We start from the raw sequence: 26,215 nt of genomic DNA on the forward strand, positions 1-26,215 counted from the left end.
GTTAATAACTTTTTCTAATTAATTCTTTAGAGGCTGTTCCTGAGAAGAATTTTGCTGGGTACACATGTCCACCAGCTCTGTGTCCCTCCTAGACACCCTCTTTTGCCCCCATTACCTTCTTTGCTGCTAACACAACAAGGTATATTAGCCCTTGAAATTAAAGATATTGCTGTCCCAGTTGTGCTTGTCTTCATCTAAATGCATACAGTCATATTCCAAAAGACTATATATTAGTGATATCTATATAGTTCACCCTTCATATCCATGAGTTCCCATGTGTGGAGTGAACTAGTTGCAGATAGAAAATATTTGGGAAAAAATTTCATGTGTACTGAACATGTATAGACTTTTTTTTCTTGTTATCATTTCCTAAATAATACAGAATAATAACCACGGTTTACATAGCATTTACATTGTGTTAGGTATTGTAAATAATCTGTAAATAATTTAAACTGTACAGGAGAATATGCATAAGTTATATGTGAATACCACACCGTTTTATATCAAGTACTTGAGCATCTGCAGATTGTGGTGTCCATGGGAGGTACTGGAACCAACCCCTGTAGATACTGAGGGACAATTATATTTCTTCAGGTTTTGAAACCAACTTAATTTTGGAATGGGACCTGAAATTGATAGCAGCAGTCTTCATTACAACTTTTGAGATATCCTAGAGATCCTCAGGCCTCAGTTTGAATGCCACCGTAGGGTTATGGGGCTGCAACAGATAGTAAGCTATCAGGCCAAGTAAGTGAGCAGCTCTAGGAAATATATAGCATCTCTTTTCTGGCTGTGGCTTAGCTGATCATTCTTACCAGACCCCCAAATCCAGTCTGGTTCATATGAAACAAGGTAAAATGATCTTCTTAATGAAGGCCATTTTTAGGCCTGTTTGAATTTAGCAGCTCATATAGGAGATGAATTTAGCGGCTCATATAGGAGAGGAGCATTAAATGATGAAAGGGCAATGTCTGCAGGAATAGCACTGCCAAATAAAACAGTTAACTGGCTTTCTGGGGAACCAGAAATCATCATGGCAAGAGATCATTGTTCAAACTAGTGGTCAAGAGTTGCAATCCTACTTTTGCCCTTGGCCGACATGTGTTGGGGAAAGTTGACCTTAGCATGTGGGCTGGTGGGCCAAAAAAGAAAGTGATGCTATCTGCCTGTTTTAGAGGCCGACCTCTGCCCACTGGGAAGCGTTTGTTATAGGTTTTCACAATTTCTAAATATATTTGTGTGGCTGTATAGACTTAAAAAGAGATATGCTTAAGCTTATGTTTAATAAGAAAATGTAAAATGCAATTTGAGTCTTTATTATCCTTAACTTTCATGAAATACACACGGGTGTTTTGTTTGTCCTTATTCTTATACATAAAATTGCATTATCTTGCTGGTATTAAGTATTTGTAGAAGAGGAATACACGATCCCACCATTTCCCTTTTTCCTTTTTCCTCAGTTTTCTGTAAACATACGTGTACACACACACAGACACACAGACACACACACACACACACCCCTGACTTCAGGTAACCAATATTGTTCTAGATGAGGCTGAGCACTGTTTACTGTTTCTAACATTTTTCTGTCTCTTGGAGCCTCTCCCTTTTCCTCCCCCTACCCCAAAGAGAAACAAGTAACTATTAATCAGCTTTTATGGGAAATGGAAAATAGACTGTCTAGCCTAGCATTGTACAATAGAGCTTTCTGCAATTATGCCAATGTTCTGTATTTGCACTGTCCAGTAAAGTAGCCATTAGTCATATGTTGCTATTTTGCACTTGAAATGTGGCTAGTATGATTGAGGAACTGAATTTCTAATTTTGTTTCATATTAATGTAAATTTAAATCACCATATGTGACTAGTGGCTACCATATTAAACAGAATAACAATTGCCAAATAATTTATAGCATCAGAAAATGTGCTGAGCAAATGTACTAATCAGTGGCATGCAACATTCTAAATACCTCTTTTCTATATTGAGCTAAATGGTACTTAGAAGTAATGCAATATCATTTTTGATAGATGTTAAGATGATCAAAAAAGATGAATAAAAGCCAATATCTACCTAAAGCATTTGTAATTGATTGTAGAGACCATTTTCTATTTTATGCTAGATGCTTTACATATCTGCTTTACAGCTGTATCATCTATTATTTTCACAAGAATTCCAAGTTAGATACTATATTTTCCCATTTCATCTAAGGCAGGAAACTGCAGCAAACCAATTTAAAATAACAAACCAAGGTCACACAGCCAGTAAGTAGTGGAGCCAAGTTTTGAACCCAGGTCGGGCTCTCCTTTGATGCATTTCACAATGAATATTTCCGACATGATCTTCTAGGGCAGTAGTGCATGCCTCCCTAGTCGTCATTTGGAAGTAGGGCAGGTGTCAAGAACATGAGCCCTGGCACTACACTGCTTATTTGAATCCTGCCTCTACTATTAATACCTGTATGAAGCTGAGCAAGTTACTTAATATCTCTGGGCCTCAATTTTCTCATTTTAAAAGTACCCATCTCATTGGGTTACTGTGAGGGATTAAATAAGTTAGTATCCGGCACATTGTTTGAACTATATATATTTGCCATCATAATTATTTTTAATTTAAAAGACACGGCCATTTATGTTACGATGTTGATTTGATATGATAATAAATGAAGTAGAGATAGGCTTTGGGTGTGCTTCCCTATGAAATAAGAGAGATTCGAATCATTCAGATAATTCAGGAAGAAATACCCTGCTGTTCAGCCACTTTGGTGTCTCCGTCAGTAGGATTATAAAGTTTCAGAGCCCACATGCCCTGGCCAATTTCTCATCTCTTTGCTTGTCATGTTACCCTTATAGACATCCCCTTTGGTGTCTTTGATTGATTCTGAGTGCTGAGCAGTGACATGCACCAACACAGCTGGAAAGGCCTGTAAGATTTGCTATTCTGTCTTCCAGCAGGGAATTATTGCCATGGATACCAATATCAGAGGAAGACTGGGGAGCACTCTCCACTCACCTCCTGAGTGTCTGACATCTGTTTCTGGCAAGGCCAATAATGAGTATGCTGCTAGCTTCATATCAAATGAGAGTCTGATCCACACCTATTTTGTTTTCGTTTTGTTTTGTTTTTATCACAGATGGCCTCTGCCCAAGATGCCAGGTATGGCCAGAAAGACTCCTCTGATCAGAACTTTGACTACATGTTCAAATTACTCATCATCGGCAATAGCAGTGTGGGGAAGACATCTTTTCTATTCCGTTATGCAGATGACTCCTTTACATCTGCATTCGTCAGCACAGTTGGGATCGATTTCAAAGTAAAAACTGTATTCAAAAATGAAAAGAGAATCAAGCTTCAGATTTGGGTAAGTGGCTTTGAACTGGCAGTGTTTATCAGGCTGGGGTGTTGAGCATATCCATTTGTAAGGGAGAAACTTTCTGCCTTGTTCTATCCCCAGGGCATCCACAAGCCTCAATTTCCAGCTTCTTTGCTGCAGAACATTCTGTTTCAAAGATAGTAGTGGTGATGCCTCTTTAAGATATGAAGGGTGGATTATTATGCCTTGTTGTCATGTGGTGCTCCTTAGGAGTCTTCAGAATTAAAAAAAGAAAATCCAAACCTCTATCTTGTTGGTGGTGGAAGGAACACTTTAAGTCTGGCTTTGCCTTTGATGATCTCTGTAACCTTGAGAAAGTCTGTGACTCCTTCTCTGACATTTTTGTAATCTATAGAATAGGCTGAGTAGATCTGGGCTTTTAGGTCACAGAAAGCAGCCTTTCCTGGGCATTTTAAAGAAGAAGATAAACAACCAAATATAGGAAAAGTATAGGTTTAGACCCTTCATAAAGCTCCAGATAGAATTTCAAAGATGGTCTATTTATACTGTGCAAACTGTTTTCAACTCTAAGAGCTATGTTTATATACGCAAATAAAACAAATGAAATGAAATATTTATTTGAAACAGGGTCTTTCCAAAGTAGAAGGTTCTCCCAAAGTTTTGAGACCATTTGGCTAGCTTTTTGCCTCTCCTTACCTCCAGGAGAAGATCAGAGGTAGCTTAGCCAAACTGGTGGGATAAATTTAGGAGACCAGTGAGCAAAAAACAGAGGGAAATCTATGTGGATAGCAGGTCCAAGGCAATATAAAAGATGAAGCAGCCAATTAAAAAAAAATTGTTACACCAAAAAAGACTGATGTAGTCAATATTTTATGGACATCATAATATGTACATAGGAAGAATGTTTCTACAGTAAGTTTTGGCACCTTTTTCCTATTCCTTTGTACCTCTGCCACTCCAATTGATTTGATCTGTAATCAGGCATTTCCCAAGAGGTGTTTTCTACCTCCTTCTGAGACATTTACAACAGCTACTACCATTTGGTGCTGGTGCCAGGATTGATCGGCAGGACTGACAATTACCCTCCCTTCATAAATATGGAAAGCTAAAAACAAAATCCCAGAGTAGAGGATTTTAACTTTTTTAAAAAAGAAAACAACCCTTTATTTAAAAATCTGTATAAACTGAATGACCTTTAAACATCCTAAAGGTCTTATTAAAGTAGAAATTTAAAGTAATATTTAAAGATGCAGGTATATACACAGGTACCTTCTTCTGTAGCTTACAATAGGCCGTTACTATTTTACTTATTCTAACTCTAGAGTCTTTCAAATCTAATTATAATTCACATAAGAACTTGTACAAGTAGACCTTAGGCTGGGCATATTCCCTGCTCCATCATTCCCCAAAGCCATTTTTACTAGGAGTGTTCCTTTTCAGAAACTTGACCTCAATTAATGTAGATACCAATCACACACTCCTCTGTATGGAGACAGAAAAAGCTTTGTCCATTGCTTCAAGTGTGGGTCCTGATTCATTCTCTTCCTTTTGAATTGCAGGCAATCCAATTGTTACATGATACATTTCATATTAAGTTTTAAGAAAGGTTGCTTAATTCTCAGGGGCTTTGGTGAATGGAAAATTAAATTAATTTGGAAACGATACATCCCTTAACTCCATGACAATGTTCTTTTTACTAATATGAAGGAACAATCATTCCTCTGGTTGTAGCTCCACTTTTTCCTCTCCTTTCTGTCGTAGAGATAATTAAAAATAGTGGTTAGAATCATTTAGATAAAACAGCAACATGGTGTGTTAAGCCAGTCTTATAATTTCTGGCAAATTTTCAATATAGGTTTTTGACAGAAATTCTTTGTTGAGGTACAAAATTATCTATCTTTAATATGAATCAGATATATTTCAAATAATATAAATTATTTTTCACACTTAAAAATTATTTTCTTTAGAACAGTGCTGGCACCAGGCCAGTGCTAATTCACTCACCTTTTTTTTGGCATTGAAATAAGTTATTTATGTCTACATCTCACTTCTGGATGAATATAGCTCTTCTCTGAGCCAACCAAAGCTCAGATCCCTGAGCTGCTTCTACTCTAATACCTCCTCATGCTGCTCAGTTTCCATAAGTTCATGAAAAAGTCTCTGAAATATTATTCTCTCCAGATTTGTCTCTCATCTTCCACAATCTACTAGTTTCTTAAAAAAAAAAAACAAAAAAAACCCTTTAAGTCTATAGACAGTCAGGCCTGCGGCCTCATTCTAGGGCCTCCATTCTCCTGCTCTGTGGATGCCCACACTCCCATCAGGGTTCAGCCACTTGGGAATCCTTCACTTTTCCCCCCTCGTCAGTCACAATAGTAGATTAATGGCCATTACTATCATTGCAATTAAAACATAATCCAATTTCTTCCTCTTTAGGTACATTAGGAGCTCTTAAGGCATATCTGATTCTAGGAGTGTGAAAATTAGTTTTACAATAGTGTGTACAATACTGTATACTATTATATATACTATCGTGGTCTATTAGATTGTGAAACATTTAAAAGAAGTACAATACAAAGATTTTGTGCTTATGGAACTTGTAGTATAGTTAGAAAGGGAAATTAATACTCATTGGATAATTATGTACTTCTATAAGCAAATACCAAATTGTATAAATATTATGCATAGCTAGTATTTATTGAATACATACCATATGTTAGGCATTATCTATGCCTTATTTCTAATTCTGACAACCCAACTTTTAATTTATTACTATCCTATTTTACCTGAGAAATCTGCATGTAGGACAGTTAAATAAGTGAAATAACTTGTTCAGGGTTACACATGGTGAATGGCTAAGAGGGGATTCCAAGCTAGGTCTGTCACATTCTATCACTGCTCTAATTAAAAGTCTTCTTGACTATAGTGGTGGTTGTTTTTTTTGAAGATGCCCGTCTTGAGCGATGCATGTGGGATGGTGAAATGTTTTTGAAAGGGTTCACATTGGAGGCATGCAGGAGAAGAAATAGTGAGGAGCAGCAGTGTACGCTTAAGTATGGGCATTCCTACAATAATTCCAAGAATCCCTGCATTATGCTATAATATGTGTGCTGGAAAATATTTAGTTGTAGGTAGTTATGATTGTTTTAACAACTCTCACAAATCACTTATTTGGAAATATATTTAGCACGGATGGCTTGTCATCTCACTGTGCTTTAATAACCAAGCAGTGAACTGTTCTTCCCAACTTAGAGTATTTTTATGCATTTATATTATGTGTAAATAATTCATTAAGATCTACATCATCTTAGTCTATTATATATTTCAAAGAAAAGAGGCAAAATGGTTTCATAGTATGAAAGCCATCATGGGTTAAAACACTATACCATTTTCTCTACCAAGACAGCTTTCAGATATTGATTTAATTTGGATCACTCTATTCATTTTAAACTGCCCCCAAATAGAACTGTTTCCAAGTTAGGAAACCAAGATATAGAGAGGCCAAGTGATTTGACCTTACCTTAAAGTTAGTACCAGAGCAGAGCCTAAAATCCAGGTCTCCTGCTAGCTGGGCTAGTCTGGTTTCTACTACATTATACTTCTTCTCAAGGTAAGTGTTTTATGACAAAAATTGTAATAAATCTCAACCTGGTTGTCAGTAGAATCCTCCAGCTATAGAAAAAAATCAAACTTGAGGCCAGGTTTCAAGTATCATTTTTGTTTTTATTTTTATTTTTTTGAGAAGGAGTCTCACTCTCTTGCCCAGCCTGGAGTGCAGTGGCGCAATCTCGGCCCACTGCAACCTCTGCCTTCTGGGTTCAAGCAATTCTCCATCCTGAGCCTCCAGAGTAGCTGGGATTATAGGTGTGTGCCACCACACCTGGTTAATTTTTATATTTTTAGGGGAGATGGGGTTTCACCATGTTGGCCAGGCTGGTCTCAAACTGCTGACCTCAAGTGATCCACCCACCTCAGCCTCCCAAAGTGCTGGGATTACAGGCATGAGCCACCACCCCCGGCCTCAAGTGGCATTTTTACTGTGTCAGGAAGGAAGAGCCTGAGTGGGAAAGCACTCCTCATTTTCTACTTGATGGTTTGCTTTCTTGTCATGTGTTGCATAGGGATTTTCTGATTCTTCAAACTGGATTAGTAGATTTGTAACAGTCCACATTCAAATAAAGCATTTTAACAAGTAATAGACACATTTATACTTCCTGAATGTGTCACACCTCCTCTCTGTGGAAGCAGGAAAGAATGGGAGGGTCAGAGTACACAGGGTTCGGATTAGCTAGTTTGAACAATTTCAAGGACTCTAGGACACAGGAGCGATCCCCCAGTTGCCTGGCACTTAATAAGTCCTGGAGCAATTAGGGCAGGTGGATGGTGGCCCGGAGTGTGAAAGCCCTGTAGTGGAGGTGGTTGGGAGTGTGTGCTCTGGATTGGTTGGTTTGCCTTTGAAAAGAGTGCTCCAGTAAGTTGTTTACTATCTCTAGAAACTGGCTAATCCTGAGAGGGTCAGTCCCTCCAGAATCAGTGAGGCCCCAGATGTCAAAGCATCAGAATACAAAAAATAAAAAATCTAAAAATAAAAGACACGGTTAATATGGAGGGAAAATTCTTGGGGCCTCAGGGGCAGTCTCTGTCACTAATTTCACTCTGACAAATGCTGTGATTCTCAACTCTTTCACTACAGGATTGGTATATTTTTGGGTCTTAGTATTTGGAGACCTAGTACATTGAGTCAGGAAAAGATCTGACAGATTTTCTGGCTCAACCTCCTCATTTGATGATACTACTAATAATAGCAACATTTATCAAGCCCAGTGCTGACCCATAAAGTAAGCCCTTTATGTTTCTATGCATTTTAAAATTTATTTTTTGCAACAACCAAATAAACCAAGGTAGTATTATTAGCTCTCTTTTATAGCAAGGAAACAGAAAACCAGAAAGACAAAGTGATTTGCCCAAGGTTATATCACAAGCAGGATTCCAACCTGGGCACTGAGTGCAAAGCTCATGTACTTGAGCACATGGTAGAAGAGATCCAGGAAGGCCAAGTGATTTGTCAGAAGTTTCAGATCTGATATTAAATTCCGCATATTTTAATTAATAGCAAGTACTTTTTCCATGCTGTATAATTATTCAGTATCTTTCAGTAGTTTCTTATGACCTGTCCAAGATATTATTTATAGTTACAGAAAAGAACCAGTTGTTTTGCTTGGAACTTACTATCTGGCCGCATGAGCACTTTGTGCATTATCTGTTTTGTGTTTAAAACACATAGATATGCACAGAAGGAGGGACTGAAACACATTCAACTAACTTCTTCCTGCACATTTCTGGAATGCTGTTTCCGCTGTTGGAGAAAGTGCACATAAAGAAAAGGGCATGAAAGAAGGAGTCTAATGGCATAAATACCTACGGGAAAATATTTCTGCCTATAATCTTTGCATTTGGTGCCCAGGTGGTCTAGTCACCCTACCCATTGATTCCAGGATAACAATCAGGTCCTCTAGTCTATTTATAAGGAAACAACACTTTCTGCCCAGGCGAGCTTCTTAAGAAAACCACCAAAGCCAGTGACAGCTGCCAAGACCATTCTTGGTGCTGTCATTTGTATGCTCTTTTCCCCATCACATTTCTTCTAACTTAGCATCTGCTTTTCCTGAGAGATTGAGAAAGGCAAGATTTAGTTTTACTCTTGAGAGGAAGCTGATACTGTGTCTGAAATGTCAAGATGCCTGAAAACATTCACTCTGTCAGGCAGCTGAATGCAGGAGCTCCTACGTCCCACTGTGTTTAACCACTTTTCTCAGCATTGACAAAATACAAAGGATGGTACAGACGTTGTTCCTGGCTTAATAGAGTTTACCAGCTACATGGGAAGATAGGAAAACAAACATAGAAGAAAGGATCAACCTGTGGATCAGTAACTGTGTTCTGCCAAGGGGTAGAGTGGCCTAGTGGCTTGAGCAGAGACTTTGGAGTCTGATGACCCAGGGTTCAAATGTTGCCTCTGATTCTCACTAGGGTGTGACCTCAAGCCCTGACTTCTCTGTGCTTCCATTTCCTCATTTATGAAGTGGGGGAAAATAACACCTACCCCTGAGCTGTTAAGTATTTGCTATTGTAAATTATACTTACTTCAATACTGGGCACAAAACAGGCACTCACAAATGTTAGTTTTCTTCTTTTCTAAAAATAGTGTACCAAAATTCAGACTTTTGTATTCAGTTAAGTAATTTAATTGAATCCAATACTTGTTGGTGCCTACTGTGTGCCAGGCACTGTGCTAGGCATTGGACACATAATGGTAGAGCACGCCAAGGATCTGCCAATTGGAGCCATAAGGAGATGGAATTCCACTGCTGCTGTAAATGGTCCAAAAGGCCTGAGCACAGCACACACAGGGAGGATGCCCAGCACCGTCCTGGGGACTCAGGAAGGTTTCCTGAGTGTATCTATATCTGAGCTGAGAACTGACAAATGGAAAAGAATCATTTGTTGATTGATTGATTCATTCATTCATTCACTCACTCACTCAGTATTTACTGAGTTTTTACTATGTGCCAGATACCATGGAGGAATTAAGGATTGAAAATAAAAATACACAAGAAATACAGAGTGTGATAAGTGCTGTGGAGAACTAAGAAGAGCCCTCTGATAAATGAAAAACAACAATGGGAAGGGGAAGTGTATTTTAGGTGATCAGTGCGGATTGATACAAGACACTAACTGAGCTAACAAAGCCTGATTTTCCTCCCATTTTGCCCCTATTTGAGCAGAGGTGGATTGATACTGTTGGGGCTTGACGCTTTTACACTTTGCCAGTCCTCTTTAAGGAAAAAGATACACAATGTCTTTCTTATGAAGAAGTGACAGAAAGCAGGTGACCATACAAACACATTGCTAAAGCCCACTTGGAAGGTACCCAAAGCCTAATCTTTAATCAGCTTCATGGAAATCCACCTCTACTTTTGTAGAAAATTTACCTGTGTGTCTATAGGGACTGAAAGACACAGGTGGGAGATGGGAAACATCGACAACTAGTACCGAAGAGCAATGTACAGTGGAACATGCAGGCAAAGATGTGTGAAGACAGTGGGATAAAGAAGAGGCATCAGGGCAGGAGACTGGATTTGAGACCTCTCTGTGTAACCTTGGGACAAATGACTTCACCTTTCTGGGAAGCAGTTATCTGATCTGTAAAATGAAGAGGGTCCACTCAACTGAAAAAAAAAAAAAAAAAAAAACTAACCCCAAATTGGCATTCAGTGATCCCTAATGTGCCAGGTACAGCTGTGTGTGCTTTATAGGTAGTGAGTTATCTAATCCTCACAAAAATCCTGTGAGATAGATGCTATTCTTCTCTTTAGTTTACAGATGAGTAAACTGAGGCACAGAGTGTGTGAATACCTTGCCCAGGGTCACATAGACAAGAAGTGGCTAGCAGATCTGAGTGTGGACCACCTAGCTTTGGAGCTTTTTCTCTTATCCATTCTGCTGCACCCTTTCTCTATAAGTACAACATTTGAGTAATTGCTCTTGACCAGCCACTGTGCATATTTTATTTGTAATGCTCGAAATTTTATTTGTAACCTTGAAATGTTGGTATTAATATTGCTCTTTATAAGATAAAAGGAAACCAAGACTCAGAGAGTTTAAATAATTCCCCCCTGGTCACATAACTCTTTCTACTGCTTATAGAGTAGCTTCAAACCTTATAACTGATTAAAATAATAAATCAAATGGTAGCCAACAATCAATGGAGGAAAAAGTTTTTCCAGGAATATGTAAGGTACAGATGGACAAATCATGACATATTCCATCCAGATTGATCTCTTTCATGATCCTCTAGTCAGCCCAATTCCTACAGGACTTCTATCCCAAGACTGCTAAGCAGCTCTCAAATCTTCTAAAAATTCAAATACTGGCCGGGCACAGTGGCTTATGCCTGTAATCCCAGCACTTTGGGAGGCCGAGGTGGGTGGATCACGAGGTCAGGAGTTTGAGACCAGCGTGAGCAACATGGTGAAACCCGGTCTCTACTAAAAATACAAAAATTAGCGGGGTGTGGTGGTGCACGCCTGTAATCCCAGCTACTCAGGAGGCTGAGACAGGAGAATCCCTTGAACCCGGGAGGTGGAGGTTGCAGTGAGCCAAGATCGTGCCATTGCACTCCAGCCTGGGTGACAGAGTGAGACTCTGTCTCAAAAAAAAAAAAAAAAAAAAAATTGGAATACCATAGTTTTGGTAGCAGAGAACGGCAGTTCTGTGTAACTGAAGTTTCAGATAAGTAAAACTTCACATTGTGAGAACTTTAAGCAAATTAAATCTTTTAATGAAAATTCTCCTAATATGTGCTGCACATTTGTTTCTCATAAGGGAAAAAAAGAACATGAAAGATAAGCCAACTTGACACTCAGGATTATCAGTATCTGATGATGTTTTCTGTATACTTGGTTCTACTTAGTATGTTTTCTTTTCTTCAGTGTCAAACTGTCCATCTTCATGTTTCTAGCTGCTTTCCTTTCTCGTTCTAATTTTTAACTTTCATTATGTTTCTTTTTTCTTATAAACCGTGTTCATTGTCATTTGTTAGCCAAGTTGAGAGGAAAGTGGCTCAATACGTAGGTATGAAGATCTTTTAAATTAGTATGCATGAGCTTTGTAGTAAGGGCACCGGGGAGAACTAATTTAATCTCACAGAAGCCTCCCTTTGCACTGTTTTGTAATCTTCATAAATTTACCAGCCAAAATGTTTAACCTGCCTGAACACATTGGTGTTACTTTTATATTAGGCCTATTCTAGACTTACTTGGTTCCAAATCCACCTAAGACAAAAATATCACACAGTGGTTTTGTGATCAAGAATGGGCTCCAAAGCCAGGCTGTCTGAGTTCAAATTATGGCTGTAAGATTTATGGATATTATGACCTTGGGCAAGTTAATTAACTTCTCCGTGCCAGTGTTTTCATCTGTAAACAGGGGACAATAATAATACTTTGCTTATAGTCTTATTGTAAAGATGAAATAAAATGATATTTACAAAGTTCTTAGCACAATACCTGGCATATAGTAAGTACTCAAGAAACAAATCATTATTATTCCTCTCAACAGCCTTTATTTTATGGGCCAAACCTATTTAATGCCATACTTTCTGAAACAGCAAGTAGTAGTACTTTTTTTGGTAAATAAATTGCCAGTTTGCAGGCAGGTATTTATATGAAGAACTTCAATTTTGGTGTCCTGAAGTAATGATATATACAAGCATATTGACAAGGTGTCATATCTTCTGGACACCTGGATTGCTCTCACCAACCACTGGTAAATTTTAATATGCCCAAGTGCAGTGAGCTGTGTTGTTGAGGTGTTTCCTGGTGTTTTGGAGCCATCTATGCATCTAAATAGAGTCATCAACTGCACAGGAAAGGCAAACCCATACAGCTTATTTATTAAATTCTCATAAAATTGATGTCCTGCCCTAGAACAAAACAATTATAAATCATTGGATCCACAGAGAGCTGTAATTCACATACTGGGATATGATTTCCTCAGGATATTGCCTAGTGATGTCAGCAGCTTCTGGTCTAAGATGTGAGCTGTGTCCATGCCACCAGGTCACCTGTAGTTATTTTTCTGTTGATTGATTTACAGTTATACTGAACTGACCAGTTCTGGTATTAAACACAGCTTAAATTCGGTGCAAATTAAGCATTTAATTACCCCATATTTATTTTTCAAGCCAGACTTAAGAAAAAAGTACAGCATTTTCCTAGTTGGATAGCACTTATTTTCAGTAGTAGGCATATTCTTCTTTTTCCTTCTGCTTTTACTTTCCTAACACTAATTTTGCTAGTCCTGAACATTGCTACTGTGGCAGCTAAACAGCGTGGTAAGAGATAGCAAATGTGAGCATCACTTGATACAAATCTCTTTGCTGAAGGTGCTGATGCATATGAAGAGAGGGAAAGCAAGGTCTCCATCTTGTTTTACAATCTCTGGAAGCAACTAAATCAATTTAAAAAATGTTTACAGAGCATCGGGGCCAGGCGCAATGGCTCACGCATGTAATCCTAGCACTGTGGGAAGCTGAGGCAGGCAGATCACAAGGTCAGGAGATTGAGACCATCCTGGCTAACACGGTGAAACCCCGTCTCTACTAAAAATACAAAAAGTTAGCTGGGCGTGGTGGCAGGTGCCTGTAGTCCCAGCTACTTGGGAGGCTGAGGCAGGAGAATCGCTTGAACCTGGGAGGCAGGGGTTGCAGTGAGCCAAGATCGTACCACTGCACTCCAGCCTGGGCGACAAGGCGAGACTCCGTCTCAAAAAAAAAAAAAAAAAGCTTACAAAGCATCATGTGAAAAACAATAGAGAAACAATAGAAAAGTACAAAGGAGACATAAAATAAAAAAGAGTTGAAGTAGGTAAAGTATGAGAGGGTTTTGGAGAAAAACAAAGAGGATAATTTAAGGGAGTTTAATGATTTTACAAAGGTGTGTGCAGGCTTAGGGAAGTAATAAGGGAAGATGCGGACTCCAGAGCTAGCATCAGAGAGTCATTACCACCCCCTTGGACTGAAGGGAACAGAGAAAGAGCAGTTAGGAAAGAACTGCAGCTGTAGTAATAGGAGAAGGACATCACATTAGAGCCTTGGCCTTTTAGAACACAGCCACTGCCAATCAGTAGCTCATGATGGAAGGGGCCACAGATGGCTTGGACCTCTCATGCATCCCACCTTCTGATCTCTTGCCTGTGCCTCTCATGGGCTGAACCTACCTTGAGGTTAGTGGAACAGGGTGGCAACTGCTCTGTTTTAGCAGTTTACAAAAGTTAGTCTCCAGGAGCACAGGGTAGGGTGAAATTTGGTAAGGAGTGGATCTGGAAGGCAAAGAAACATATCCAGCACAACAAAGAAGGGCTGGGATTCAGAGGGGGCCTTCCGCCTTGCCAGGCTGAGTGAACTCCCTGCTGCCTGAGCAAGGTTCCCACACAACAACAGCCGACCCACACTGGCCTCTGACAAACATGTTTCCCCCAAAAGATCAAGTCAGTGTGTTTTTTTATAAAGGGCTGGGCCTGGTGGCTCATGCCTGTAATCCTGACACTTTGGGAGGTGGAGGCGAGAGGATTGCTTGAGTACCTGGAAGTTCAAGACCAGCCTGGGCAACATAGTGATACCTCACTTCTAAAAAAAAAAAAAAAAGTTCAAATTTATTTAATTTTTAAAAACACTTGAAAATAATATTACTTGTTATAATTAAATTCTTCTCTTTTGGTAATCTGGTGGATGGTAGATTTTTTTAAATGTTTTTTTGTTGGAGATGGCAATCCTCCGTCAATTACCCATTTGTATTTATTTATTAACATTATTTTGGTTTTGGAAGCCCAAATATCTGGGATTCAGTGATGTGGAGGGTACTATAGACGCCCCTGGGCTATGTACAGCTGGACAGTATAAAGGAAGCAGCTGGAGAGCCAGGCAGGGGCTGTATTTTAGTCAAACAACTCCTGGTGCAGCTTAAAGCACCAGACATTTATGAATGACTGCAGTGTGCTACACAAAGTGCTAGGCCATGGAGGAGAGGGAGCCAAGAGTTTTTAAGCTTCCTATCTTCTAGTAACTTACTAAATAATGACATAGAAACAGGCATGGAATTAAACAAAAGACCAGCCAAATGAGAACAGGCTTAGCTATAGCAAAGGGATCAGCCACCATCACTTGCATTTTGGCAGAGACTCAAAGGCAAGCAGAGGAGTGGGAAAGCTTTATAGCGGAAGAAAGGAGAGCCTTCGGGTATGCCCTGGTTGCAGGCTGTTAGCATGGGGAAGCTGTAGGCATGCTAACATGAAGTGAGACATCCTCTGTGATTGGCTGGTGGTGCATATTTTGCTTTCTTTGATTGATCCTAAATTGGAAGCAGGGACAAAAATTGGGGAAGCTGTCAGTTATTAATCAAGTCCTGGCCCTTTTGGGAAAATTATTACAAAAGTTTTTGCTAAGCCTCCAAGATGATCACTAATTAGAGCAGTGTGGCTTCCCGCAAGTCTGACTTCTAACAGGCTGGCTTTCCTGGTGTTTATTGTAGATAAGGAGGTTGCTTTCCTGGGAAGGTTGCTGCAGGTTGTGGGTCAAAGTTCTGCTTTTACATGTGTTCTGGGTGTTGTCTATCTGTACATTCAGTCTCACAAATACACCTAACTCAGAACCAACTTTAATAAGAGCAGCAAGAGAGATAGCACAAGAAAAAGTAAAGGGTTTTGGATGTCTGATAGTTTGGCTCTAGGCAAATTATTAAACTCTTTAATGCATTGGTTTTAATTTTCTGTAAATTAAGGATAATAATATTTGCCTTGTAGGCAAAATATATTTGGCTTGTAGGGCTGTTTTAAGGAATAGTCTAATGTGTGTATTGTGCCACTTATGGTGTTCTCATATTTTTTGAACTCATTTCACCCTTAAAAATTATTGAGGTCACCTTAATGGGTACAGCACACCAACATGGCACATGTATACATATGTAACAAACCTACACATTGTGCACATGTATCCTAGAAATTAAAGTATAATAAAAATTTATATATATAAAAAATTATTGAGGTCACCAATGACCTTGTTTGTATGTGGGTTATATCTATTGATATTTAATGTATTATAAATTAAAATGAAGAAAATTAAAAATATTTATTTTCATTTTAAAATAACAATAAGCCCATTGTATGTACACATAAAGAACATATTTTAATGAAAAATAACTACATTTTGAAAGATAACACAATTAGTCAGAAAAGTGGCATTTAAAAAAATCTCATTATATCTGGCTTAATCAAAGACAGCTGATTTTTCATATCTGTTTCCTTATTCAACCTGTTGCTTTATCACACATCATATAACCTCTGGAAAACTCCACTGTACACTCATGGGAGAAAGACAATGAAAAAGGCAAATAAAAACGTAGTATTATTGTGAGAGTAGTTTTCAATTCAGAGACCCTCTGAAAGACTTTAGGAAACTTCAGACCACATTTTCAATGCCACTGCTCTAGACCATAGAAGGCACTCATATAAATCATTAATAATATTAGCAGAAGACTACATCAATGTTGGCATATATCACTAGGGGCACTTCTTTATAGAGGTGCATCTTGATAAAGAGGCCTTGTTGTCGTCAATGATTGGAAAACTCCCATATGCTGGCAGATTAAAGGCAGGAGATCTTCTGACAATAGGTGGCTTCCCTGGAAGCCAGGTCTGAGGCTCAGGACAAAGAGTGCAGGTCTTGCAAATGAAGACTAAACCAGAGAGACGTTTTTATTTTTCAGCAGTATCTGAGTGAGAGAATGAGTAAATGAAAACACAAATACACACTGTTTATACCAGCTATTTTCGACAGTATGGCAACAGCAAGTGCAAAGGACTGGAAAATAGGTCCTGTGGCCCCACCTCACTGCTCACATCTGGCTCACTGGAGCAACAGTCTTCCCAGTTCTGAGAAGAGAGGCAGGTGGCAAATATGATGAATCCTCCTTCCTCCATCCTCCATTTGCTTTACAAACTGGGCAACTGAATGGAGAAGCCATTGGGTTTTCTGGCAAAATTCTGAAAAAGGGAGGATAGCTGGTGAAAACAAGCTCCTGGAATCTGAAATCCGAGTCTTTCAAAGTTTATCAGAAGCTAAATGTTCAGTTACATGAAGTTATGCATGACCGATAGGCTAATGTCTCAAATATTTAATGGTATTTAAATTTTAAAATAGTAGTTTGTGAAGGAAAGGAATGAATGAGCTTTTAGCAACAAGTTGAATCGTGGGTCATCTTCCCTGGCCTCTTCAGATTAGAGTCCCTGTGTGAAGGCTGACTCAGACTCACAAGGCATATTATTGACACTTTACTGTAATTGAGAGGGAGAAATGGACTGTTATAAATTATTTCATTTTAGTTAAACAATAGATCTGTCCTCCTACTATAAGAAAGGAAAAACATAATAGTTTTGTTTTTTGGAGTTTTTCCTCTCTTCAAATTTTGCAAAGCAATTAACCTTCAGGTTAAGACAAAATTCAGAATATTTTATCTCTACCACTTAATTTGTCACAAATTTACAGTCAGTTGGAAATAAAAGAGTGAGAATTGAAAGCATTTTTCTTACTTTGCTGTATGGCTAGCTTCTGCAAATGCCGTAGCAAGGTCTGTACATGTGGTTTTGAGAATGAAATTCTAAATTGAGTTTTGTAATGACATAAAGGCTGAAAGCAGAGATTAAAGGAGAGAGGTTTCTTACTCAGAGATGTGAAAATCCAGATCTGCTGAGACCTTTCAGCCTGGCCTTGATGATGACACATGAAAGTGATTCTACAGTTGGGAGGCATTCAAGTTTGCAGATGGTCTCATCTCAGAATATGAGAGAGATTCACATATGAAAGCAACCAGACAAAGAAGGCTGTAGAAACTAGAAGCCTGGGTGAACAGTTTTTTACACTGGGGTTTATCAGAACCGTTGTCTCCCAGAGGAGTGTCGGTCAATAATTTTAACATAGAAACCATGATCTCTACAGACCTCAAAGTGTGGTCCCAGAGTCAGTCCCTTGTCAGAATCACTTGTGGAATTTGTTAAAACTGTAGATTTTGAACCCCATGTCAAGCCTACTGAATCCAAATCTCTCTGTAAACAGAACCAGGGCCGGGCGCGGTGGCTCACGCTTGTAATCCCAGCACTTTCGGAGGCGGAGGCGGGCGGATCACGAGGTCAGGAGATCGAGACCATGGTGAAACCCAGTCTCTACTAAAAATACAAAAAAAATTAGCCAGGCGTGGTGGCGGGCGCCTGTAGTCCCAGCTACTCGGAGAGGCTGAGGCAAGAGAATGGCGTGAACCTGGGAGGCGGAGCTTGCAGTGAGCCGAGATTGCGCCACTGCACTCCAGCCTGGGCAATAGAGCGAGACTCCGTCTCAAAAAGAAACCAAAAAAAAAAAAAAACAGAACCAGGGAATATGGATTTCTAATAAACTTCCCAGGTGATAACTGCCATTCTGAGAAACAGTTCATCCTGTCATATTGTGTCTATTCACGGAGGACTGAAGGGAGGTCTACTTTAGTCTACAAACACTGATGATGGATCAGGGAAGGAGCAGACTAAGGTCCTTTTCTCAGACCTCTTTCTGTTTTCTAGAGCCAGATAACAGTCTTAGATTGGCCCAAATATGGCAGCAGGCTGGAGGCCTATTCTTGGAGTGGCTGCACACAGAGGGTTTATGTGCCTGGAGAATAGCATCAAAGCTTAAGAGCTTCTGACATATTGTATTTGACAATGGTTCTATTTACTCCTTCATCCCCTTCTCTTCTTTCCCTACCAGCCTATTATTATTCCCTTCCCTCTCTCCATGACCGAATACAGTCCCACTTCTGTCTGGTTGCTAACTTTGCTTTGGATTCTTTCTTTTTCCTCCTATTCACTACATTCTTAGATATTGAAGTTTAGAAGCATTTTCTCTCCATTCACCTTCGTCTCAGTTTTCTATTCTAGTCTCTGAACTGGACATGAAGCAAAATGGGAGGTTCTAGTACTATCTCTGTCTCAACCAAAGAGAGGTTTGTCTCCTTAAGCTTTTTGGCATTTCCGACAGTGATTTGCAAATTTCTTTTTATGTCATGGAGTCATGTCTTTAAAGGAAGGTATATGGAAAATTCCAATGACTAGAGGGAACTGACCTGTTTTCACCAGGCTAGGAAGCATAGGGTTTCATTTCCTCAACTTCTCAACCCCTTAACTAGAGGAAGGCAGAGAGGGCTCATCCTGGAAAACCATTGCTCTACAACACCTTTTAGAACCAGGGCAGAAGAACGTACAGACACATCTCTGGCAGACTCCATCCATGGGGTAAGCCCCTTTAGAGATGGCAGGTCTTACGGAAAGAGCCCATAATGTCTCTTAAAACTAGACTATAGCAAGGAAAGTGGAGGGAGAGACACAAACGTAAAGACATCTAGCCCACAGGGAATCTGCTGTAACTCTGATATAACTTGTGTATTTGTGTGATAAGGATTCAATAGTAAATAATGCCAGGAAAAACATTTAATATGGACATTCTTTCCAGATAGAGAAGAGTAAAAAATCGAGATGAGACCAACAGTTAAAACTTTCCATATCTGAATGAAAGTCATATTATTAACAGATACATGAATAATCTATCATTCAGATTTTGATTTTTCTTATCTGCCTCTTCCACTAAGTTATATGGGCTCCTATGGGTTATGGGCTGGACATTATTCAATTCAGGAGTCTCAGCATCTAGCATTATTGGCCCACAGGAGATCTCAGTACATATTGAATTCATGAATGGGTATAGTAATATCTAACAGAGTTATGATCATGCTCGTTTACCCTATACATATTTACTTGTTAAATTTGTTTGTTTGGGCCTGGTGCGGTGGCTCACACCTGTAATCCCAGCACTTTGGGAGGCCAAGGTGGGCGGATCATGAGGTCCAGAGATTGAGACCATTCTGGCTAACACGGTGAAACCCCATCTCTCTACTAAAAAATACAAAAAAAAAAAAAAATTAGACAGGCATGGTGGCTGGTGCCTGTAGTCCCAGCTACTCGGGAGGCTGAGGCAGGAGAATGGCGTCAACCCAGGGGGCAGAGCTTGCAGTGAGCTGAGATCGCGCCACTGCACTCCAGCTTGGGCGACAGAGCAAGACTCCATCTCAAAAAAAAAAAATTGTTTGTTTGTACTCTTAAATTTTATTTAGATATTTTTAGTTCTCATAATCATCACTGTTCTTCTTTCCCATTATTTCAGGAGTTCAGGTTGAGGGATATTTATTCACACCATTGAAAAGTTTAAAGAAATATTATACAGGGAAATAAGATCACTTGGGAGAACTCTGCCTCCCAGAAGCAAGTGTAGCATTCTGGTTAGGAGCACAGGCCCTGATGTCAAACTGTCTGGGTTCAAATCCTGAATCAGCTCCATTCTAGAGGCTTCCTATCTTCTCTCAATTCTAGTTTCTTTATCTGTAAAATGGGCATATTAGAATATCTCCCTTATAGTATGGTTATGAGGAATAATCAGGATGAAACATGTAATTCATTTAACACAGAACCTCATAAATGGTAAGACTCAAGAAATATTAGTTCTTGTTATTATTTGTGGCTTAGGCCAAGAAAAAATTCAACATCCAATCTCAGAAAGTTGTGTTTTGCCATTTTGAAACTTTCCCTTGTTAATATAAAACTGCTAAATCAGAGTGCCCCACCATCACCACCTCAGTTCACACCTCCCTGACTCTCTCCTTGAGAAAAATGGCAAGTTGTGCAAGATGCCTCCCAAATATTACGAACTCCGGGCCCCACAGAAGCTGGGTCTATGGCAGTTCCCAAGTCAGTGGGGGAGAAAAGCTGAAGCAGTGTAGTAACAATATATTGGAGGTTGTTGATCCTCTTCGCAGAAGAAGATGAAGACTTATTCAAGATGAAGACTTATAATTGGACTAAAAGAAGCTGATAGAGATAGTGAGGAAAAGACAGAATGCGAGATAATATATGCAAAAAGCAACACTTTTTGATATAAGTGCATTATTGAACTCAGTTAAGTAAAGGTACCACAGTAAGGTGGACGTTTGATGTAAAAACACTCAAAGAGGTGACAAGAATACTTTCTGTCCAGTGTTCAGTGAGTTGAAGGGATAAGTCATCAGAGCTATCACGTGTCCAGAGTCACAACACTGGAATACCCATCTAGATGTAAAAGTTATCAGCTCTCCTCTGTTTTTCTTGAAGACAAAGTGGGAAAAGATGTGCTAAAATGGCAAATGAAAAGTTTAAGATCAAATGCATAAGGAAGACTGTCTTGTTTTGTCAAACATGGGAAGTTACATGGGAAGGTTGCTGTGCATTCTTAATGGGAGCTTTCCAAAGGAATGCATTTTAATCTGGGTGTAACGGTTTAAAGAAAGAAAGCAGTGAATTGGTGACTTATAAAGGCTCCTGCCTCCAAAAAACCCCTTTTTAAATTAAAGTGGTGTCATCTGGCACACGGAATAGTTTCCTGAGCTTACAGGAATGATTTCTGCAGATATTTTTTAGCCAGATGGAGAATTGTCCTCCTGGGAATCAAAATCAGACTAATTTTGTCCAGACCTAGTAACCTCCTGGGACTTGGCTAGTGCAGGTGCCTGTCAGGACCAGGGTTTGTACATTGTCAGATTCTTTCTTCCTCCTCTAGCCCCAGAGGCTGTGCTCTAGAGCATACTTTACCTCTAGAGCAGTTGTCCCCTGAGCATTTGTTTTCTTTCCTGACACAGGAAGGAAGATAAATACCATTCTGTCACAGTTTGAGAAGGCAGTCCATGATCATGAGATAGCTAATAAGGTGCTCAGGAGGGAGAGTTCACTAGGTGGTGGACAACGCATGGTGTTTGGTAATGGAAGGAGATATATGCAAAATTTGTGTTACCATGTTATTTAATTCCAGTTACTGATTTATACCTGCATTTGGGAAGTAGAGAAAAGAAGACATTGAAAATCATTGAGTATATTAAAAATAAAATGCTGTCAAATTAGGAAAGTTAAAGAATGGGCCAAAAAGAATATAGTATTACATTAATTACCTGTTTGACTCATTGCGCTCAAGCCTGCAAACTTGAGGCAGCTGAAATAATTGCTGTATTTATTATTTTGGCTCCACTCCAGCTTGAAAACCAATCCTTCTTGGATGAAGAGAATATATAAAACCAAAACATACTTGTTCCCCTGCTCAGTTTCAAAGAGATCTTCTGTCTGGTCTTCCTGGTATCCCAATTTCCTAGAAACTGGCTTCCTTGTTCTTCTATCCCAGCTCTCTAGTAGATGGGTTCCTGCCCAAATGTGCTTCCCTAGTATCCCAGTCCTTTTAGAAACTACATTCCCGATGTGAATGCTAGTCTCTGTATTCAGTTTGGGTTCTGGTCAAGTATCCATCATAACTGGAACGTTGAATCCTGTCTTTTGACTCATGTCCTATTGTGGATGCCTCTTGATTAGCCATCACCTCGCTTGTACATTTCTGCCCCTTTATTTACTTTTGCCTTATTTATCTGCCTGCACTTGTGTTCTTGAGTTTTCTGATTTGGCTCCCTATATCCCAGTCCATTGTTTGGATTTTATATCCACCAAATGCTTTCTTCAGTCTATTTTCAATTATGTTACTATCATTTTGCCAGCCTCCTCTAATTAGAAAAGAACAAATAAAGAGAAACAAAATGTGCCAGACCAGGATGAAAAATAAATCACCCAGAAAGTGGTGAATCATAAGCCTTGGAATCGTGTCCTTTTCAGTTCCCGAAGAACATTGTTGCAATGAGAAGGCAATAACGGACCACCAAAAAGATAGGAAGGGCATATGAGAATTTCAATCTCCTTATTTTTGTGATGTCAAGGCCTTTCATATGTTTCCTTAAAGTTCCCGCATTTGTAAAATTTTTGCATATTCAATACATCACATAAAAAATTTTGGAAAACCTGATAAGGAGCATATGGAAATTGGAAGCATGAATAGGAAAGAAACTTTTAATAATAGGTTAGGTTATTTGTTGCTGTTGTTGTTAAATTCACAATTAGTGGAAAATAACCATGGAAAGAATGGGCGTGTTTAGAGAGCATTATCATCTTTTTTTTTAATTCAAAGAACTTTTTTTTTTTTTTTTTTTTTACTTTTCAGTTTGAATGGTTTAATACTCTCTTCCAATTCCCCATCCCTGCTGTCATATTTGGAAAACCAAAAGGTTTAATAATCTTTTAATAAGCCTTTCTGTTCCTGAACGCAAGAAAGAAAATCAAACAAAACAAGTGTTGAACATTCAAGCTGTATTCTGTAATTTTTTACCTGCTTTTCTTCTTCTTCCTTTGTTCTTCTGTCTTCCTCTTTCCCTTTGTCTCTCCTGCTATCTATCACTCACTCTCCCTCTAAATAACTAGATATTCATTATCCGGATATATTCTGTTGCTGGAACAGTAAAAGATCTGTGATTTCCATCCCCGATGACTCCAAATTTTTTCTGGGATTTTCCTATGAAAAGACTTAACTGAAGAAGAATAGACAGGATTTAGAGTAACTCTTTAAATTTTGGATATACTATAAGTTCCAAAATTAATATATTCCTTTAAAAGATAAAAATTTTTAAAAGGAAAGGTGGAAAGACAGAAAAAGTAGTTGGAGCTACCCACTCAAGGCTTAGTCATAATTAACTTTAATACTGAAGTAGATTTTTTGGAAAGATGATTAGCTTTCATTAGTGTTTTAAAAGTGCATATGTTCATTGTAGAAAATGTGCAGATACAAAAAGTAGAAAGAAAAAGACATCACTGGAAATCTTACTACCCAAAGGTAACTATTTGGCATACAGCTTTCCAATTTTTCCCTATATATATGTTCCATATTTTAAAGAAAATATACATATGATATCACCAACTGTGTTTTCACATATATGTTATGAATCTTTTCTAAAATATTTAAATATACGTTGAAATCCTGGTTATAAGTAGCAACACAGGAATAATTTATTTAAGCAATACTTTATTACTGGCTTTTCTTTTTTCCTGATTATTTTTGTCATTATAAATAATGATAATTTTCAATGGTATAAATACCTCTTTGTGTGGATAAGTCCCAGAAAATAGAATTTTGAGGTTCTTACAGTTATGTTGCCTAGTTGACACCCTAATTGCTGTGATTTTACACTTCCAACAAGAGGGCATGAGATGCCTATTTCTTTGAACCCTGCAATGCTTGTCATAATCACTCTTTTGATTGCCAATTTTGAATTCATTATATTTTCCCTTTCTTTGAGGTGTCTTTTCATTTGCATTTTTTTCTTTATAAGTTACTAACTTTTCTATTGTTCTGTGCATCTTTATTTTTATTGATTTGTGAGGCTTTTTCCTCTTATAAATAAGCTTGTTTTTCCTGAAAATAGGCTTTTCTAATTCTTTGCATTTTGTTTACGGCATGTTTTGGTCATGCTTAATTTTTTTTATTCTCATGGAGTTATATTTATCAATTATTTTCTTAAAAATAAATGTATCCAAAAGACAAGCCATACTAATGTTAAAACCATTATAATGTTTTCTAAAGTCCTTGTTATTTTATAATTATAACCCACTTTACAACTCACACAGATATATGTTAGGTGTGAGTATAATAGAAACCTCAGCAGACTAAGAACCTGTAGAAAAACAATGTCAGAACAGAGAAACAAAGTTCAGAATTGAAAATAGCAGGAAACAGACATTATGTGGCACCTCAGGCATTGAATGTATGCAAGCTGTATATGGATCACTGTTGGAAGCTCTTGAAGCAGTTGACATCAACACTAGGAAATGATCTTTCTTTGTTCAGTAGATCAAAGTGTAGTAACAGGTGTGTAGCAGGTGCCTCTGAGTTCCCTACAAGGTTCCTTGGCCTGCTTCTGACGTTAGCCCCAACGGCAGAGTGGGCAGGTCTGTGCACAGTCAGCATCCCACCTCAAGCACACCATGCCTGCCTTTCTGCATTTGCCAAGGCTTTTCTGATGGCACAGCTCCCTAGATCTACACTTGCAAGTATGGCCTGGAAGTTCAGTGCCTTGAAACACTGCCACTCTCACGCTAACCCTCATCTGATAGAAGACCAGAGCCGGGAGATAAGTTATTGAGCCTTCCCTCTTTCTTTTTTTTTTTTTTTTTTTTTTTTGAGACGGAGTCTCGCTCTGTCACCCAGGCTGGAGTGCAGTGGCGCAATCTCGGCTCACTGCAAGCTCCGCCCCGCCTCCCGGGTTCACGCCATTCTCCTGCCTCAGCCTTTCCGAGTAGCTGGGACTACAGGCACCCGCCACCACGCCCGGCTAATTTTTTTTTTTATTTTTAGTAGAGACGGGGTTTCACCGTGGTCTCAATCTCCTGACCTCGTGATCCTCCCGCCTCGGCCTCCCAAAGTGCTGGGATTACAAGCCTGAGCCGCCGCGTCCCTCTTTCTAATGGACAATTCTGGAAAGCTTTCTGTATGCTTTTCAGATAATAGCTGTATTGACACACCCTTGCTCATTGAAATGAGTGAGATAGGAAAGGAGAAAAAGACAATGTAAAGATACATTATCGATGACCTTGATATTTTTTTAAAGATACATTATGGAGGTATGCATGATCTATCTTTACATTGTCTTTTTCTTCTTTCCTGTCTCGCCCTCCCTGTCTTAGTCGGCTTGGGCTGCTATAGGAAAATAAACAAGGTGCTCAAACAACAAAAATTATTTTCTCACAGTTCTGAAGGCTGGGAAGTCCAGGATACCTGTGCCAGCAGATTCGGTTTCTGGTGAAGGCTCTCTTCCTGGTTTGTAGGCAGCTGCCTTCCTCTGTGTCCTCACATGGCAGAGAGAGGAGAGAGAGCCCTGATCTCTCTTCTTTTAAGGACAGTAATCCCATCATGGGGACCACCTCCTCATGACTTCATCTAAGCCTGTTTACCTTCCACAGGCCTCGCCTCCAAATGTCATCATGCTGGGGATTAGGGCTTCAATATATGAATTTTGGGGGAACACAGACTTTCAGTCTCCTCAGTCTTGCTCCCTGTTGCTTCACTCCTTTTTCCCAGAATCACCTCCCAAATAAACCACGTGCTCACCACAAGTTCCCTCCTCAGGCTCCACTTTTAAAGGAACTCAAATTCAAATAGTGTCTTCTCTAAAACATATCTGTTAACTGTACTTGGATGATATAAAATCATGTTTTTTCAAAGATCTATTTTATAATTGTAAAGATGTTACCCTTCCTTCCCCAGTGATGTTTCATTGTCATGAATTCCTAACGTTTCCAGTCTCTTTCTTTATCCACGGATTCTGTCAACTAATCAATGATTTTTTAAATGTGCTAGAG

At 39.0% G+C, this 26,215-nt stretch overlaps 1 protein-coding gene across 2 annotated transcripts in view; it reads left to right on the top strand.

Annotated features, from left to right (window-relative positions):
• RAB3C (RAB3C, member RAS oncogene family) overlaps positions 1-26,215 on the top strand; it is a 308,321-nt gene that overhangs the window by 37,112 nt on the left and 244,994 nt on the right. For both annotated transcript variants that reach the window (XM_032144591.1, XM_032144590.2), the window contains exon 2: positions 3,131-3,358. In XM_032144591.1, coding sequence (XP_032000482.1) covers positions 3,131-3,358 — 228 coding nt within the window. The remainder of the gene's footprint in view (positions 1-3,130; positions 3,359-26,215) is intronic.

The sequence above is a fragment of the Hylobates moloch genome, unplaced genomic scaffold, assembly GCF_009828535.3.
Source record: "Hylobates moloch isolate HMO894 unplaced genomic scaffold, HMol_V3 SCAFFOLD_23, whole genome shotgun sequence".
NCBI classification, from domain to species: Eukaryota; Metazoa; Chordata; class Mammalia; order Primates; family Hylobatidae; genus Hylobates; species Hylobates moloch.